The following is a 20,983-nucleotide window of genomic DNA, read 5'->3' as shown; positions in this document are numbered from 1 at the left end:
TGCCGGTATAACTTTGAGTTGTTTTAGCAGGCTCGGTCGATCGGATTCGATTGATCCTGGCATTTTTCAGATTATTGTAAGAATTAATATCAGCTAATAATTCGTCTTCACTTAAATGTGTGCGCGCTATCAAATAGTTACATAAATCGTGAGAATAAACACCTTCAACTATCTGTTGTTTAGTTTCGTTAAACGGTAACGAGATTTCACGGCAGAGGCGTGCTTTGTGGTGAAAATACTCTATGACGCACTCGCCCTTGGTTTGAACGCGGTTCGACATAATTCTTACGCGATCAACTGTGCACAACTCGTTTCCCACAAATGTATTATTAAACTGGTCAACAAAACTACCCCAACTTGAAAATGTACGACCAACGTACCAATTTTTTGACGGACCATCCAATTTTGTACGTACTATTTCTAGTTTGAAACTGTCTGGCCAATTATGCAATTTTGCCACACCTTCAACGGATTTCAACCATGCTCTCGCATCCGTATTAGATTCACGTCCAGAAAAAGTACTAATCGAATTATTAAAGTCTGGCATGACGTAGTAACCGTTATTAGAAGTTGACGGCGAACGTGTTGACTGCGCACGTATGTTATCATTGTTATTGTCTTCATTACGCAATATCCGTGATAACAACAATCGGTTCTGCTCTATTAGCGCTGTCAATGCATCTCGCATTCCACTATCACTGGTAGTGGTTACACTCCCGGACGACTGGTTAGTATTTGGTGGTAACATGTTTGTTATTGACTGCGAACAAAGCTGCTCCGTAGACACTTGGGGCTGCAATGGTGGCTGCACTGTAGCCTGCTGCGACCCGCTTCGTAAACGGCTAGACGACCAAACCTCGTGGTTTTCGGCGTCCTTCTGACCCGTTTGACCGTCATCCATTTTGAATCAATAGAAGTTAGGCAAAACAAAATATGCGACACAAACCGAACGACTCGACGACTAATTTCGCGATAATGACAATACACAATTACTTTGAGGGCAACTGAATTGAATCCCACTTCTGAACTGTAGGGCCACGCATAGACGGCCGTTACTACAAACTTGACACGATTATATATATATCTATATATTTTATATTTTAATAATATTAACATTTACATAACAATGAATAAGTAAACAGTAGTAGTAAACAACGTAATAATATATTATAAGACAAAAACTAATTAGTGCCCGTGAGCGTGTGCAGTCCGGACACTCCGCTGACACACGCACACGACACAAGACGGCACAAGACTGACTAATCAGTCTATAGTGACTAATCACTAATAACTAATCGTCGCCTCGGCGGCACGAGCAGGCAGGGCTATCACTTATCACACTACAATAGGCAGATATAAACAAAATAATTTAATACGAGATTTACAAATTTCAACTTTGCTAAATTAAAAATATAGTTAATAATATCTCTAAATACATGTAAGAGTATAAAATTGAAAAATATGATATGGTTTTGATTAAAATAATTATTATAGGTACTTGTTTTATTATAGCCACAAATTAAAATATATTATATATTATATAAATAATAGCCCATATACCTAACCTACATTATATAAAAAACATACCTGATATCATCTACTTGTAAGCAATATATATCATATTATAATTTATTACATAATATAATACTAATCATTGATTAGTGTTAGGTACCAAAAAATAGATTTTACTGAATTAATACAAATATTACAATATCTATTGAATTTACCTAACCGTTAGTGTAAAATATTTTCTACTTTATTAAATCATTTAATTTAAGACTCACCCAACTTAAAATATAATTAATAATTATTATAACTATGACAACAACAGTCAACCATAACAACAACAATAATAATATATTGTATTATAATTTATTGTAATTAAACACTTGTTAATAATTAAATAAAAAATTTAAGTAGGTATATAATATGTATAGTATATGCACTTTTATATTGAAACATTTTAGTTTGACAGGCATAATGACAGGATAGTAGTGGATAGATCACCTCATAATATTACCTTACTAAAAATGTATTACATTTATATTTATATTTTCTTAATAATTTAAACTCAACCATATTAATAATTAATTATTATTAAATCATACAAATTTAGTGTTAAATTCAAAAACTGACTTATACTATAATAATATAGTATATATTAAAATGTTTTTATATTAATTGTAAATTATACAATACCTAATGTCCCAGAATTATATTTTATGAACATTTGTGAGTATTTGCCACTTTTACATAAATGTAATATATTCTCTGATTGGTATAATGCACCTATAATATTATACTTACGAACAATTAATTTTTTTCCCACATGATCGAGAAGATCTAGCATTCCATTTAATATTATTTAATTTTCCAAATTCACAAACCCACAAATTACAGTCCTCTTTAGTTTTAATGTTTGATCGAATAACATATTCATAACATTGTAGTTCAGTTACTACTTTGTTAATGAATGAATTAGGCAAATGGAGATTCATTTTGTAAATTTTAATGGTGAAAACAATAACCCATTGACGCATTGTGATAACATTACAATTATTATTATAATAGGTACTTGTTTTATTATAGCTAACTATTATTTAAAATCTCAAACATAGGATCAATTTTCTGTAAAAAACTAAACATTAGTTTATTAAACTTCAAAAATGTTAGGGAATTAAAATGTTTTTGTATAATCTAGACTATGGCATTATAATACAGCAATTATTTTTATTTTTATTTATTAATTCTCTTGACTCTTATATATAGAGACATAATAACATGTATACCTAATTTATAAACTGAACTTCACTCTAGTGTTGCATATTGTTGTACCTATATTTGCAAAAAACAAATATTATAAACTTTATATACTTTACTATTAATGATAATAAATATTATAATTTTAAATATATTTTATGTAAAACCGCGGCATCTGATATCATATTATTCTTTGATAATAATTATTAAATAAAACCGCGGTAAATTTGAATCGGCCAATCAGAGAACAGCGGTCGTGTAGCAATGTACAGTATGTTAATATGCGTCCGGCCAGCAATAACGAGACTTGATGAGACGTAGTGTGGCGCGGTTTCCGCCGTGCGCTAATCCATGCAGCGCGTTAAACACTCGACGTCGAAGTACGGACGGTACAAACAAACGAGCGTTGCCGGTCGAGTAATCCGCGTAGATAACACCGTCGGGTGATACGCGCGGTTGAAGGCGGAGGGAACTCGTATTGGTACCTGTGATAAACTGCTGTAGCTGTGGGTCGGCGGCCTGGTCGGCAGCCCACTGTTGCATCGTCGGCAGTACAGCTGTTTCGGCGATTTCGATTCGTGATAACGCGTCTGGTACGACGTTATCAGTGCCTTGAATGTGCACGACGTCGTGTATGTGTTGCGATAGAAACGAAATTTGACGCACCTGTCGATCGATTGTTTTTTCTGATTTGAGCGTGAACATGTACGTCAGCGGCTTGTGATCCGTACGCAACGTTGTTCTGCGCCCCTCGATCATGTGAATAAAATGCCGTGTGCCCAAAAAGGCAGCGAGAAGCTCTCGGTCGTACGTACTGTACCTCTGTTCGGCCGGCGAGAGCTTTTTTGAAAAGAAACCGAGAGGTTGCCACTGATCGTTGACGCGTTGCTCGAGAACGGCGCCCACTGCCACGTTAGATGCGTCGGTGTTGAGGCGAAGGGGGGCGTTCTGATCAAGATGAGCGAGCTTGGCGGTGTCGGCGAGAGCCTGGCGACACGCATTGAAGGTGGTCCGAGTGTCGTCGGTCCATTGTAGCGGTCCATCGCGATTTTTGATTTGCGACGCAAGGCTGTAAAGGGGCGCTTGCATCTCGGCGGCGTTCGGAATAAATCGATGATAAAAATTTATTGAACCCAAAAATCGCTGGAGCTCCTTCTTGGTGTTGGGCAGCGCCCATTCGTGTATAGCGACAACGCGTTCGGCGTTCGGTCGGCACGCGTCTTTGTCGATAACGTGCCCGAGAAATAGCATTGAGTCAGCCGCGAAAACGCACTTCGCCGGACTGATTGCGACGCCGTACCTTTGAAAACGCTCGAGAACGGTACGAACGTGTTTGATGTGTTCGGCTTCGTCGTGTGAAGCGATTAACACGTCGTCGATGTACGCAAACACGAAATCCAGTCCGCGTAGTACATCGTTGATAAATCGTTGAAACGTTTGCGCGGCGTTGCGCAGTCCGAAACACATGACGGGAAACTCGAACAAACCGAACGGCGTCGTGACCGCGGTTTTGTGTACGTCGTTCGGGGCGATAGGCACTTGATGATAGGCACGTACCAGATCGAGTTTTGTGAAAACAGTCTTACCGGCGAGATTTGCCGTGAAATCGTGTAGATGCGGCAATGGGTATCGATCGGCGACTGTTACAGCGTTAAGACGACGGTAGTCGCCGCACGGTCGGAACGTACCATCTTTTTTGGGCACCAAAAGTAGTGGACTGGCCCATGAACTCGATGACGGCCTGCAAATGCCTTTTTGCAGCATGAAATCGAATTCTTGACGTGCGATCCGTAGTCGATCGGGCGGAAGTCGGCGTGGTCGGGCGAAAAGAGCTGGTCCCGTGGTATGCAGTTCGTGTACCACTCCGTGTAAAAAATCTGTCGGCACAGGCGATTCACGCGTGACTTCGGGGTAGTCTAGAAGTATGGCGGTCCATTTCGACGGTCTGGCGATGGCGCAAATCGCGGCCGAGGACGATACGGTAGCGGGCGTAATTTTCACTGAACTGTTTACCGCGAGATCGACGAGGCGGTTTCGGCGTATATCGATGAGCAACCCGTAGTAGTGTAGGAAATCGGCTCCGATAATCGGTCGCGAAACGTCGGCCATTTCGAAAGTCCACGAAAACAGTCTTTTGAACCCAAGATCGAGATGTAGTTGCTTTGGCCCGTATGTTTTGATTTGTGAGCCGTTTGCGGCGACGAGTCTTATATCGGCGCTCGTTGTTTGATTGATGTTTTTCGTAAGATTGTGGGGTCGCGGCAACACCGAAATTTCCGCACCAGAGTCAATTAAAAATCGGCGTCCGGTGCGGGTGTCATTGACGAAGAGTCGGTTAGGTTAGGTTGATGCAACACCGCCGCCTCACGGATTTTTCCGCATCACAGGCGAAGAGTACGCGCACGGATCGCGACATTTCCGCGCGTCTGCGCCATACCTGGCATGGTAGTAACACCAACCTGATGTCGCACTGGTAGCTCGATGATGAGAATGCGAGCGGGAACGGTCGCGTTGCTGATGTGTGTCACGATCGTTTGTCGTGCGCGTTAGCGCAGCGGCTTGCGACGTCGCAAGGGACGCGACTTGAGCGGTAAGCGCGTGAATAGCTTCCTCGAGGGCGAGGAAACGCGTGTCTTGAGCGCTTGAAGCCGTCGCAGCGTTTCTGCGGGTGACTGGATTTGGCTCACGCGAGTCGTAACTGGGAGGGTTCTGATCGACGACAGACATCTCCGCGAACTTGCACGCTTCCCACACGCGATCAGCGCGTTCGGCTAGGAATTCGGTGGAGCCTGCGAGACCGGCGACGACGGTGCGGACGGGTGGTGGGAGCTTGCTCATCCAGAACGCCACCAAAGCTTGATCTGACATCCCGTCGGGGTAGACGTCTCTCATGTCGCGCAGCAGTCTCGACGGGGTGCGGTCACCCATGCCGCCTGGCTGGATCATACTTTGGAAACGCGTGGCCTGCGGGATGCTGTATGTTGTGACGAGGCGTTGACGAATCGCGTCGTACGATGCCTCGGGCCCCAAAAGATCCGTGATAGTTCGCACGCCCTCTTCATCGAGCGCCTCAAGCACGTGATTCACGCGCGACAAATCTGAGCGTATTCACTTGTTCGCGAACATGGCGTCCGCGTGCGTGAACCACTGGGTCGCGGAGCTGCGCCAGAACCCTGGTAACCTGACATGCGCGACCGCCGAGACCTCCGAAGTCGCGGTCGAAACAACGGGCGATGTCATCGTGGTGGTAAGCGACGTGATGCCGGGCGTCGAAGCGATGCGGTGAGCGGCGCGGTAACAACCGGTGCGTCCGACAACATACCGTGTGATTGCGTGGATAAACGCGGGTATAGCTCAGGCCGGGACACTAAACGGGACAACGACGCACGTGGTCGAAACGAAATATCGGCGACGGACTTGCGAACGCGCGGACTTACACTACGTTCGACGGCGAGCGGAAACGGAAAAAAAAAACTTGCGTTCGGAACTCGAGGCCACCAATGTGCGGAATGGCGCGTGAGACTCGTGAGGACGAAACACGTGACACGACGTCGAAACGCGGGCGAGAGCCAAAAAACGATGGGACACAAGGCGTGTGTACTCGGCGGCGGGTTTCGACACGTGCGTCGTTTGATTCGAGGTCACCAATGTGGCGTTAGAGGAGGAATACCGTCTCAACTCTAACGACCAACGTGTCTGACAAAATCAGTAGGTTAAGATAATTATTAAGACGAGTTTAAATAGTTAAATTTTATTACACGGCAATAAAAATAGTACTACCAAAAATATGATTTGACGACGTGAGTCGTAACGATAGCCGCGGGTCGGTGAGAGTACGGACTTGAGGGAACGACGGTCACGAAAAAAGTAACTCAACACGGCGAGCGATGATGGCTTCGAGCCCGTAACGGCGAAAAACCTATCGCGCGCGGCGGGAGAAAAAGTGTACGAAAAGTCGTCGCGGGCGACGTAACAAAGAGAATAAATATACAAATACAATAAGTTAAAATAATTCACGCAGTGAAAAATACAAGGAACATAGACAAAAAATACAAGTACAAATAATTCAATGTTAGGAACAACATGGTAACGACAATAATAAACGGACGCGCTAGCGTAAGTGGTGATAACACGTCGTAATCACCACAGGTCGTACACACGGTTATCATTTATTGTAAATATTGGTATCAAACGTTGGAGGTAGTCGTGATTACTCACAAAAACGAGACCTCCAACCAATATCATTTATTATTATTTGTCGGCACATCCGACGTGTTTTGTATCATTATCAATTCCATTGTTTTATTATTCGCCGTTGTCTTCGACGCGTAGTTGTATCATATTATATTTGTATTATTTCACCGATCGGTTTGTGATCGCGTGACTACTATCACTAGTTTGTAAGCTATCTTATTTTGCAGCACATTATAATAAATTGTTCCTTACCTTTTCATACCGTAAATATTGTTATTGTTAATCAGCTTTTCACTCATCTTCCTAAATTCTCACCTTCTCGAACCTAACCTAAATATACAGTCCTCTCTCTCCCTTCCTACAGGGTTATCGACAGGCCATCGACGACGAAGTAAGTTTCACACGATCCGACACTTGTAGGCAGCCTCCAGCGCACACACACGCCTACACGCGTCATCCGGCTTGATGTGCAGCCGTCGCACAACCAACTAGATATTACATATTTCATAATATTATTACATATTAATATCTTATTACAAATTACAATTAATTTATTTTATCATATCTTGCTTATCATTATTATTGTTATCACTAATCACCTTATAACCACACTAACCGTGCAGAGCGCGGTTAAATACAATATTTAAAGAATTATAATATATTCTTTACATATATATTATATAATTATTAATACACAGGTTATATGTTATATGTTATTATTTATTATTCCATAGTAATAAATATATTTTAGACTCTAAACTAGGGTGACCATATTTAAAAAAAAAAAATACAGGACAAAATTAATAATAATTTAATTTTTTTTATTAATAATTAATATATATATATATATATAATATCTATATATATTTTATAATTTAAACATAATTTTTAATAACACTGTATATTGTATAAGATTAAATTTTTAAAAAAACGTATTAATTCATTTTGATAATTCAGATATGTCTTCACTATATGATTTTTCATATTTTTCTGAAGAAGTAATTAGTTTTAATAATTGTGGATGTTCTAAAAGAAATGTATGAAATTCTGTACATGAAACATTTTTAAAATGTTGTTTTACGATTATTATCGATCTACTTGTGTCCACAAGATATCGATTTTTCTCATCTGTCCATAAAACATTTGTAATTGAAAATATTCTTTCTACCGACGCGTTAGTACCTGGAATAGCCATCGAATACTCTAAAATAACCGTAAAATATTTAATTGAAATGTTATTTTTTTCTAGAATTTTAAATATTTCACACCACCTATCTTCGGTTTTTGAACCATTTTTCCAGTTTTGCATTTTAACCTTCATTACATTAATCACATGATTAAATTCGTCAAAAAGTTCATCTTCATCGAATTTCAATGTTGGATTATTCTTAATGGGGCGCCGTAAATGCCCGGAAAATAATAAGGCGGACTGTAAAAATCCGGAATTTTTCCGTAATATCGCGGACCGTAAAAATCCGGAAAAAAAAATTACTACGAACCGTAATTGTCCGGACTGTACTTATCCGGAATTAAAAAATAGTGAACCGTAATACCACGGACCGTAATATCCCGGAAAATCAAAAACCTTAATCTCCTGGACTGTAATTGTACGGAAAGCTAAATGACACGGACCGTAATCTCACGGAACGTAAAATTCCGGAAAAGTATAACATACGACGCTAACGCCATCAAGTGGAACAAAAATATATATTGGTCACTGACTAAGGATAGGTACAGTCGTTGCCAGATAAATGCCAGATAGATCAATATTATTACCGAAAATACATCAATAAACCAACTATTGTTACAAAAAATATTTTACGATATTAATTTAAAATCAAATATAAAAAAGTAAATAAAATACAAAAAGTAGAAATTGTAAAATAATATAATGAATATAATAATAATAATAATAATAATAATACATAGCATACATAACTATACAACAATAGTTTGTTATGGCTGTAGTGGTGCCAGGCGCGGCTTCAGAGACTTACAAGGGGAGGGGCCATTTTTTTTTTGCTATCACTAAATAGCAAATGGGACTTAGAGAGTACCCGAACCTGGAACGTAAGATTGTCAATAAATAATGTCTTGTATTTATACATTATACATGGTTTTATTTAATAAATTATTTTGTATAATTATGTATCTAAGGACTATTATCTTAAATATATATAGGTTATAGGTACATAAACCGTCCGTCAACAATAATAATATGTTAAAATGTTATGACTGTAATTGAGTATTCACTGATAATAGTCGTTTCCCCAAATTAGTACAGTTTGACTACGTTCCTATATTATATGATACACGCCTCATATTAATATCATATTATCATAATATGGTTTTTTTAGACAAAATATAATTGTTAGGCAGGCATTTCACAAAAACAAATATGCAATAGTATGTAGAAATCAAAATGTTTGGAAAGTCTGGGGAGGGGCCATGGCCCCAGTGGCCCCCTCCTTGGAGCCGCGCCTGAGTGGTGCTACACCTAAATCATCGTCTTCATCTTCAGTACTTGTATCACTGTCGTCAGTTGTATCTTCTCAGTACGTTACTATTAATTTATCCATTTCGATGTCCATAAAACTTTCATTTTTCCACATTTCTTCTTCTAATTTTTTCACGTTTGCACAAACTGCTCCCAGAATCACACATAGATTCCATTTTTTGTTTACACAGTTCTGCGATTTTTTTTATGCTACCATTATGATTTTGTTTTGCAATGTACTGTTTTACTTGTGACCGGATGATACGGCGGTAGTCTAATAATATCATGGCCTTCTTTACTTAATATACCATCTAAAGAATATTTAACAAACACTTGTTTGTGTTTACGTATTATATCGTGAAGTTGTGGTTTAAACATAGTTGAATTAAAACTTATATTATTTTCAGTCAACCAATTTACCATGTCTTTTTTTAAGCTATTTGAGTTTGGAGCACGGTTAGATTGATGACAATGATAAGTCGTATTATCCAATACCACAACAGAATTTTTACTTAAATTTGGTAGTAATTTTTCTGTGACCCATTTATAATAATTATCTTTATTCATATTATCGTGGTAATCACCACTAGAGCTTTGAGCTTCCCATGTTAGTAAAGCATTAGGAACAAAACCTTCTTCTCCTCCAGCATGAACAATTATTAATGGCTTTCCTTTACTTAAACTTTGTTTCACTGTATTGTCATCATCGACGGAACTCCATGATTTATTAACAACATGTGATGATAATACTTTTTGAATTTACAATAAGGAGCTCCAGCATAATATCATCATGTCTTAAGAGTTAAGGAGTAATATTTAGGCAATTCACGTAACAGAAACTTTTGAGCTATATCTATAGCTGTAGTAAATGAAAATTAGTGTGTGTTTACGAAAATCGCTATGTAATGCCGCGTCGGGTAACTGTCGAGTACAAAGTCAAATAATATAACAAAATATAAAACCGATATGTGAAACACTCGAAAATGCCATCCACTATCATTTTTTTAAGTAGATGATTTTATTTTATAATTACTCAAAAATCATGAAAAACGGTTGTAAGTGAGAACGTTTTATCCAAGTCGCTCATGAGTAATATTGCGCTGATGCTAACTACAAATATGGTACATTTTGGCAGTGTTTGGAAAGAACGTCGTTTATAAACGCACGTTCACGTTTATAGTTAGTGAACGATATGCGAACGTCATTCGTTTTTTTCAAATAGAACGTGGACGTGAACGTTTATATACTTAATAAATAAAATATGAAAAATATTATTAAGAAAAACATACAGTTGTATTAATAATGTGTTCTAATTAATATAGGATTTACTGAAAGTTGATTTGAATTCACTTCAAGCTGAAATGATGGTTGCCAAAAACTGTATTCAAAACTATAATAATAAACCTGAACCGGGACCTGAACAAAAAAATCAAATAAATTTATTCAAAAAAAATATAACTATTTCAACTTTTCCTAATGTACATAAACTTTTAAATTTAGCTCTGACCTTACCAATTTCTTCAGCATCATGTGAGAGGTTATTTTCGACAATGAGACGTATCAATACATATATACGGTCAACTATGACTCAAGACCGTTTTTCCTCACTGGCAATACTAAATATTGAAAGAGATATTTCAAATAATATTGATTCTAATGATATATTAAATATCTATTCAAAAACCAATAGACGCTTGGAATTATAGTTGAAAACAAATAAATGTCTTATTTTCATTTAGTTTAGTGTTTTTTTTTTCTTATTAAGTATTATTATTTTTGCAGCCCCCCCCCCCCCAGATATATTTGACCACCCTACGCATATGTTTAAAACACCAGAACACTAGAACACTCAAACTTTGCGCATAAGAGCCGTAAAACGCGTATTGTCGTAAGCAGCAGCCAGCAATAGACAAACAGTCGAGTCAGCAGTACAGGACATAAAAACATTATGAATATTATACTATTTAATATTTATATTATTGCAGACCAATATCATTATTAATTATGTTGATCAATTATTATTGTGTATGATATGATCGCGATAATAATGTATATAATATATATATATATATGTGTGTGTGTTTGTATATATATATATTATAAATGGATATACGGGTTGTTATAAACCAAGCATACGGAGAATTAGGGTATTACCCAAAAATAGGAAAACAACACAGCCGCCGCCGCGCTACGTCTAATAATTATAACAAGAGCCCTTTGATAACGCTGCGTTTCATGTGTACCATGTGACTCTGGCTTATCTTAAAGGACTACATCACAGCTAAAAATATATTACAATATATTATAATTCACATACTAGTCCACTGATATGTACAGTAAATTATAGGAAAAGAACATTAACATAAATTAACCATCTTGGAATAGACTTCAAAAGCTATATCTTCAGTTTGTAGTTACATTTACTGCAGCCTTTCCTGTTAATTGTTTGTTATTATATAAACTTTTTGCTAGAGCCAGTTTTTTTTCATCTGTTGAGGTTTTTGAAGTCTTGATTTTATGAGCTTTATTACTTGCTGAAATCCTAAATTTTCTATTTTCTAACCAAACATGACCAGATTGGTCTAGAGTCTTATTAAAAATATATTTTATATCTTCTTCAGAAACATGAATGTAATTAAAAAAAAATTCTGATGATTTGAAGTCTAAAGGAAAGTTACACTCTTCAAGTTTTAAAAAACAATTATTTTGGAATAATTTTTGCTAGCATATGATAAAATTTAAGTATGAATTATAAAAATCAAAATTAATTGATTCTTCAATGCGGTTAATGATAAATTGTATTGTATCTTCACACACTCTTTCTACTTGTTTGTGTTTCAATTTTCAAATTATAACTCAATGGACAAGACAATGACAACAGATTGGAATTTTCGATGAAATAATTTTTATCAACAGGAGCTACATCTAAACGAGGTTTTTTTGGATTAAATAACTCTGCAATTTGTTTGCCTTTTTTATATTTTTCTTCACCAGCTTTAGACGGCTTACCCCATGTTTGAGGTAAATCAGTTTTTGATGACGATTCTTCATTGTTAATATAGTAGTAAACAGCACCAATGTGTTTACATTTTTCACCAGCCCCAGCAGCACATTCACAGTTTGCAGACTTGATTACCCTTGAACCATCAAGCTAATAAAATAGGCAAAGTAAACATTTATTGACAACAGTTCAAAATACAAGTATTAGTATTTAGTATCAACCTAGGTATTTGTCTTAATTATAATTGTAATGAAATCGTTTTTGAATATTTTTAACTAATGTATTTAAAATTGGTAGGTATGTTTATTTTGTTTATCTTTCATATTATGAGTTTATTATAAAGTAAAAAAAAATTAAAATTAATAATATATTTATATACTAACATTTTTTAAATATATAGTATTAGGTACTTATTTCATAAGTAACACGCAGAACATTATTAATAAAAAAACAATTATTGTTGAACTTACTTCAATCTTTACTCTGTAAGGTGGAGAAGTAACAGAAGCTTGTCTTATAACTTGACCACTTATAAAACATGGACCCATAACAGTTTTGAGTTCTTGGACATTTATGACATGTCCACTTTTAATAAATTTAATGACTTATCTTTATTATATTTTTTATTAGAGAAAATAGTTTGAAAACCATAATGTAATATTAAATCACTCATTGTTTATTTCAGTTTTCACTAATAAGTACCAAATAATAACTATTTAAAAATATTAGTTGTTTGATACTTTCAGTTAGTATATTATGCAGAAGCAGAGTGCAGACATGCAGTACGTCAGTACCTATACTGTATAGGCAATATAGCTGATAACAACTTCCCAAGTAACACAAAATGGATAATAGAATATTGATAGAATAATACTTAAGAATATTTGTAATATTCATTATTCAATTGATAATCATCCGATTTCCTCCATAACTCATGAAATAATCATTCCCGTGCACCCATTTTAAATAAGATGTGAATAATCTTGAGAATAACTTATTATTAATCTATAATATTAACTTAATAATCTATGAATATGCTTGAAATGTATTCCATTCAGAACCATAGAATATTACCTTCCAGTAATGTTATATGAATAATCAATGCATGTTTTAAAATTATTCCATTCAGAATCATAGACTATTTTAAGAGAACAAATGAATTATTGTTTGGATTTTATTATTGTTCTATGAATAATCAAAGAATACAAACCTAGATCAATAGATAAAACTATTCTATATATGTGATCAATATTTAAATCAGTTTTAACATACCTACTGATAATTAATATAAAGGTATCAATAATTGTTTTACATTCATTGAAGACATTTTAATAAATATGTCTGCAGAGCATGTTTTATATATATATATATATATAAGTCCACTGACATAAAACCTAAGGAATTTTTTTATCTATTATCGGTGGAACTGAGGGACTATGCTCATCTCCCCTTTAAAAAAGCTGAAGATTTTTACTACATTGGAATACATGAAAATAATTTGATCTCCATATCAAATTTTTAATTTTTAAACCACTAATTCATACTTTAAGTAATAATAATAATACTTTCATACCACAATAGATAATTTATTTATACCTATAATTAATAGGTAGTCATATTATAATAATATTATGTATCCTAGGTACCTTATAATTATATAAATTAAAACAATTAAAATAATATAGTTTATGAAAAACTTTTAATTTAAGTTTAAAAAGTAACACACATTATTTTCTTTATAATATGTGAGTATATACAGTTATTAGTGTAATTAATTTAAGTTAGATATTACACGGATATAAAAAATACTAGGATAATTTATTTTTTAATCGATCAGATGCTTTTGTCAACCATATGCTGGCAGCATTTTCCACTTCCTTGACTGTAGCTGTTGTAAATTTACTTTGAACAGCTTCTATATTAAACAAAAATATAACTGTGTATAAGTTATTGATAAAATATCCATACAAAATATACATTTTGCTTACTGCATAGTAATGTTGACAATATTGTTTGATTGAATGCTGACTTTAATCCTTTGCCTTTATGTCCAGTGAAACTGTAGTTAGTGGCCATTTGATCAGAAATCATTTTCCTTAGAATCCTCCTGGTCAGTTCTTTGTAGTCAGATCCACCCATTAAAGCCAACATATTCACCTATATATTATCAAAAATTATAAAATTCTATTTACTTATAATATATAAATATGTGTACAATATATATACATTGTCAAAATAAAATGCATATATCACAACAGATATAATGTTAAAGAAGAATAAATATAATTATATTTCAATTTTCAATCATTATAACATATTATTTTATATAATAAATGAATATATAAAAGACATTCATAAACTAAATTAAATTATTTTTTAACTAATTTTAATTTAAAGAACAAATGTTGGTTAATTTTATATTATAAATTAATTTTTTTGTATGGAAAAGATAACAGTTCACATATTATTTAATTTAATTTTACCTTAGTTACTATTGATTACTATCATCAATGATTAATTTCAAATTTATTGGGTTTTAAGATCTTACTAAGTGTTATTAATTATTATAATATGTCAGCAGCAAGTTGATTGTGATTGTCATTCACAGAAATGTTTTAGTAAGGTAATTTATTAATAAGTGATTTTAGTTATAAACATAATATCCAGTTTTATTCTAAAATAAATTAGGGTTTTCACTAAAAATTGGTAAGCATATTTTATTTCTTATGCAACTTGATACCAAGGAGTAATCACCAATTCTGGACGGAAATATGTCTGGTTAATTTCAATTTTTCCATTTAATTTTGAAAACTATATATTTGACTTAAAATTCAAATTATATATGTTAGCTAGTCTGAAGAAGGCAAAAAAAAAATAAATGTACTTAAATAATAAGTAAATTTAGATAATAAGAGTTATATATACATGTAATTATATATATTATAAAAATATATACAGTTATACCAATTAAAGTAAAATATATACCTACCAATTTATTTTGACTATCTTCTTTCTCCTTAATTGCATTAGTAATTATTTCTAATCCGTCATTATTAGAAATTGGAAATGTTGAAAAAATATCAGATACTGCCTTATTAGTGCTATTAAAATCAGCTGGTGTTGAAGATTTATCAATAATTCCATCCATTTTTTCTTTAATATCATTTATATTCAACATTAAGACGTGCAAGTACTCAGCATTTTCTTTACATCGAGCATTCAATGTCACAAGTTGTCTTAATACTTGATTTTGAAACTCTAGATTTTGGCAATATAATAATATTAGTTGATTTATATTGTAGTTTATATTTTATTATATAATTTATTCATATATTAAAAGGAATAAAGAAGAGACTGAATATTACCCTTCAAATTTTCATTTGGATTTACTTTTTGCATAGAAATTATTGAAGTGTTTCTTTCTTCTAGAGTTTCTTCTATAAAAAATATTAATTATTAAAATATAGGAGAAAAATTATAAATAATTTATTATATTAAAGAATAATTAAATGCACACCATACATTAGTGCACATACAATTATTAATTTTTAATGATCATAATAGTTATGATGTTTTACTAGTATAATAATAATACTAGCAAAAATTAGTTTCTGACAAAATATAAATTAATTTATAATATTATCATTCAAATTTCTTAATATATCTATATAATTAATAAGCTGTGTTATATGAATCGTAATACTGCAGCCTATATTATAATTAAATTAATATTAATAATATTAAAAATTGATATATTATATTTGTCCAAAACTAATTTTGCTATTATTATTATACTAGCTAGTAAAATGTATATTTATATTTGTTATATGCCTATATATATAATAGCATAGAAATATGTAATTGTTTTTTGTTTAATCTTTTTATATATATAATTACCTATTACCTATATATATATATATATATATATTAAATTTAACAAAAAAATTAACAATTATAACTGTATATTATATTTATGAGTTATGAACATAAAAATTACCATTAAGCATAGATAATGCTTCTTCATTTACATCCATACTTTTATCTAGAGAATTAAATAGTACATTATTCATGTCCCATTCCACCTCTATAGAATTATGATTACTTGTATGACCTGCAGCAGTAGTTATGACCTCACTACAATTTTCAATAGATATAACTAAAATGTATGTTAATTGTATTAGTTAACATGATATTTATTACAGTAATTTATACTTAATAAGCTTGATAATAAATATAAACATACCATTATTAGTATTCTCATTGTTTTCAGTTGCATATGATATTATATTACCAGTTAATTCATAATTATGTTCTTTTGGCAAAACTAAATTGAATTTTAAAATTAAAACAATTACCCATTTATACAGATTTAAATAATTTTAAGAGTTTATTTGATTAACATCATTATGTTAAATTATACAATTTTATTAGCTTATTTGTAATGTCACAATTAAACCTGCAAGCGGACAATTACAATAATTGTACTTGGAAGACTTTAAAATATTATTAAAAAACCTAAGTTAATATTAATGTGACAAATACAGTATTAACTATTAATATTGTATGAGTAAATGAAAATATGCATGTATAATTATATTTTATAATATTTATGTAGGTATAGAATATTTATTTACCATTGTTTTTTTTTATTTGTGGAAAATCTGGAAGAATTACAGTGCTTATTTTACTAGCTTTGTTTGTTGTTTGGAGTTCTTCATCCGACGATGATGATGATACATTTCTTTTTTTTTTCTTTTTCTCTTCAATATATCATCGGTTGACTCTTTTGTTTTTAGAGTTTCGCAGTCTGACGTAAACTGTGCTTTATTAGCAATTGTTGTAGCATTGTGGAAATTGGTAATTAGAGATTTGCTGAGGATTTTAATAGGACATTTTATCCAATCTTCTGAAGGTTTTAAGTGGTTTCGAATTGCTCCAGATATTTTTAATGGGCCACATTTGTTAGGCCAAAAACATTCACTAAAATTAATTATCCAATTGCTGGGTATTACTTCTACAGTGTTCTCCTCGACAAATTGTGCCACATACCATCCAGACATGATAATATTACTATAATATAAAATTTTAACATATTGTAATATGTTAAATTAAACAAAAATATTAGATTAATTGTTTGTTTGTAAAATATATATACTATTATTATTATTTATATTTTCTTAAATATTAAAAAAACACCTATGTTATTATGATCTTCAACTTTAAAATGAAAGAGGTACTAAAAAATTATTAATGTATATTATTAAAAGTCAAAATCTTATATTTAAATATAATGAAATATACATTTATTTACATAAATTATTATTACTGATTTAAATACACACTATATTATATTGTATGTAAAAGTGGAAAAACTACAAATCCAGATTTATAAGGAAATCTAGCCAACTTGCAACAAATATCAGTAATAGGCCAATAAGTAAATTCATTATTTAAATTATCTACATAATAAATATCAAACAATGATGATTTACATGGCTTTTCATAAAAGTCAACTGCAGTATTATATTTTTTTCCAATTATTACATTTTTATTTAGAGAAGGACTGAATGCAAAATTGTAAATTTCTACGATTGAATTACAAAATAACTTGCAACAAGAATTTTTTTTGTTTAGTGTTAACTTAAAATTTGAAAATATTACCCTCTTAAATTGAGGGTTATTTGTACCAGAGATTAGTATACCATCATTGTTTATATTTTCTCTTTCTAACTTATAACTATTTAATGTCTGCTCATTATCATTAATTAAATATGTTTGTTGAGCGTTTTCTTCTGATAACCTCCTTACGACTTGCGGTAAAACATGATGTGAATTTCTAACCAACTTTTTTAACTTTTGTAGGTAGTTTTCTGCAGGGAAATTACTAAACAAATTCATATTTCCAAATTCTTTTACATCCGAAGCTATATGCAACAAGTTATGAATATTATGTGTTAGAAATTCTGGACCATATAAATGCTTGGTAGATAATACAAAGTGGGTTAATAATTCTTCTGCATAATCAGTGTAAAGTTGGTATTTTTCAGATAGTAATATAATAGAAGCTATATGCAAACTTATAAAGTGATCATATTTAGTGTTATGCAGAACTCTTTTTAGCACAATTGGCCCGGTATAGAGAAGGAATTGTCGAAATTCAGTTGCTTTCCAGCGTTTGCTTTCTTTTAACGATCTTGGAACCCTTGCAAATTCTACAGGTACAAACTTAGTAAATGAAATTAATGTATCACTCATTATGTTAATTTCTCTTGCAGCAAGCTTATGAGGGGGCCGACCAAAACACCAAGTGTTAACTACAAATTTCTTTACTACTCCAAGACATATTAAATGCATGTAGTCCAAAGGTACATCAGTAACTGGACGAAAACCAGGAATTTTTTCTAAAATGGATGTACCTGTGTGATGATCAGAGTCAGTTTTTGCTAGAAAATCAAGGTCAGTTCTTTTAGTAAAATTTAGATCAGGAAAACATACTCTGCCACAAAAATATTCCCCTTCTTGGGAACATTTAGTACATGAGGAGTATCCAGAATGTCCTTTGATAAAAAGAATACTAGCCTTTGCCACAGCATCAAATAAAAACATAGTAATTTTAAACTTTGTATGTTTATTTTTAATAATTAAACCATCAGTGGTTAATTTTAAAGATTCATTGACAAAATCACTTAACATATCATTGAAATCGTTAGGTTTTTCTGAACCATGATAAATACCAATTGGAAAAATGTTGGGTTGAATTTTCACATTATTAACTATACACAAAATAGGGTAAAACTGGCTAGAGGAAGATTTGAAAAGTGGTAAACCATCAATGTTTATACTTACTTCAATAATATTAGGAATATTTATTAAATCAATATGTTTAAACATACTATTCAAACCATTCATTATCCCCAAATGGAAATATGACCCAGGACTAACATGACGTGTAATCGTTGTTCGCGGTGTGTTTAAAAATGTTCTAGGATCCTTGGGAATATTTTTTAATTCAGGCACCAAAGATATAATTTGTAGCAATTCTTTAAGTGCTAAATGGGTGATTCTGTTTTTTACAGCCCAAAGTTTAAGGTGCTGTATAACTTGTTCAGTTAATGACAAATTGTCAAATAATTTATTTCTAGGCTCATCATTATTTTCTGTATTAATAAAGTTAGTATATGTATTTTGATGCTCTATTGTAGTTGTATTAATAAAATTATCATAATATATAGTGTTTAATTCAGTCGGTTCACATGGAAGTTCTACAGTATGGTTTAAGTTTTCTAGTTCAAGATTAACTGGCTGTGTAATGTTATTAACAACTATATTATTATTATTATTTGCTAAATTAGAATTAGAATTAGTAGCATTATTATTACTAGTTCTTGATATTGTTAAATTATTCAATTCATTTTGAATGGCCCTATTGAGTTTCCATTTAGTTCCTAGTTTCTTATTCATATTGTATTAATTGTTGTTACAGGTTACATATACCTATTATATACTTATATAATTTTTACATAGGTACTCATTTTATTCACTTATATAGGTATATTCATGTGTATACATTTAACATATTAAATAGGTACTTACTATATTATGGTATCGAAGTTCAAAATCGGTTCACTGCAGTATTATATATATTATTATATTCATTCACTAATTATTGAAACACGTTTGATAGTTTGATACTTTGATTTCAAAATAATTGTAAATTGCAAATCACTTAATTTTAAGGTTAAAGTCAATACTCAATAGCCGTTTGGTTATGACTGGAAAATGGAATTACCGTGGTCATCTATAATAGGCGCGCGCGGTGGCATATAAATTATTATTAGTTTATAAATAGTTGTTGATAATATTAAGTAGGTAATCACAATAATATGTCAATAAAAGATTATTCATATGGAATAATCGTTGATATTATGAATTGAATATTCTTAATATAATATAATGTATTAATATGATAATTCGTGAGAATAGAATACGAATGGATTGATATTATTTTTTAATTGATTGTGAATATAGTAAATTATTATGAATATTCATAAAATAATAAAAACTAGTAAATATAAATAATCATAATAATGTGTGAATGTGTTAATAAAAGATTATTCATATGGAATAATCGTTGATATTATGAATTGTATATTCTTAATATAATATAATGTATTAATATGATATTTCGTAAGAATAGAATAAGAATGGATTGATATTATTTTTTAATTGATTGTGATTATAATAAATTATTAAGAATATTCATGAAATAATAAAAACTCTTCAGAATATATTACCTTTTGAGTATCCAGAATAATTAAAGAAGGAATGGAACATTTAAGGATTAATACTAGAACAATTGGTGTTACTTGGGTTTAAGCATTGTTTTCAAAATATTGATTGAACTTATTACATTAATTGTGTTACAATTTCAAATACGAATATCAAATAACAAATATTTTTTCTTAATACCATTGAAACGTGCGTAGTAATATCCTGTAAGTACTTCATAAATAGTCAACCCGGAGCGCTAG

The 20,983-nt window shown here is 32.2% G+C and overlaps 1 protein-coding gene across 1 annotated transcript; it reads right to left on the bottom strand.

Annotated features, from left to right (window-relative positions):
- Window positions 1-13,836: 13,836 nt before the first annotated feature.
- LOC149054039 (uncharacterized) lies at window positions 13,837-17,219 on the bottom strand. The gene is made up of 7 exons (XM_089230728.1): window positions 17,087-17,219; window positions 16,696-16,776; window positions 16,450-16,608; window positions 15,818-15,889; window positions 15,442-15,710; window positions 14,441-14,609; window positions 13,837-14,367 (listed from the first exon to the last, which is right to left on the bottom strand). The coding sequence occupies exons 3-7, from the start codon at window positions 16,520-16,522 to the stop codon at window positions 14,261-14,263; spliced, it is 690 nt and encodes a 229-aa protein (XP_089086854.1). The 5' UTR covers window positions 16,523-16,608; window positions 16,696-16,776; window positions 17,087-17,219; the 3' UTR covers window positions 13,837-14,260.
- Window positions 17,220-20,983: the final 3,764 nt, after the last annotated feature.

The sequence above is a fragment of the Diuraphis noxia genome, unplaced genomic scaffold (assembly GCF_037042655.1).
Source record: "Diuraphis noxia isolate RWA-SAM2 unplaced genomic scaffold, SU_Dnox_SAM2 contig0013, whole genome shotgun sequence".
In the NCBI taxonomy this organism is placed as follows: domain Eukaryota; kingdom Metazoa; phylum Arthropoda; class Insecta; order Hemiptera; family Aphididae; genus Diuraphis; species Diuraphis noxia.
Note: the sequence above shows the minus strand (reverse complement) of the source record. Positions and strands in the feature narration are given on the sequence as shown.

Bases quoted from the DNA above. Each gene is read 5' to 3' on its own strand.
- LOC149054039 (XM_089230728.1), bottom strand. From the start codon at position 16,522: ATGAATAATGTACTATTTAATTCTCTAGATAAAAGTATGGATGTAAAT. The intron at 15,890-16,449 runs GTAATTTTTATG...TATTTTTTATAG, and splicing joins AGCATTATCTATGCTTAATG to AAGAAACTCTAGAAGAAAGA. The intron at 15,711-15,817 runs GTAATATTCAGT...GCCAAAATCTAG, and splicing joins TCCAAATGAAAATTTGAAGG to AGTTTCAAAATCAAGTATTA.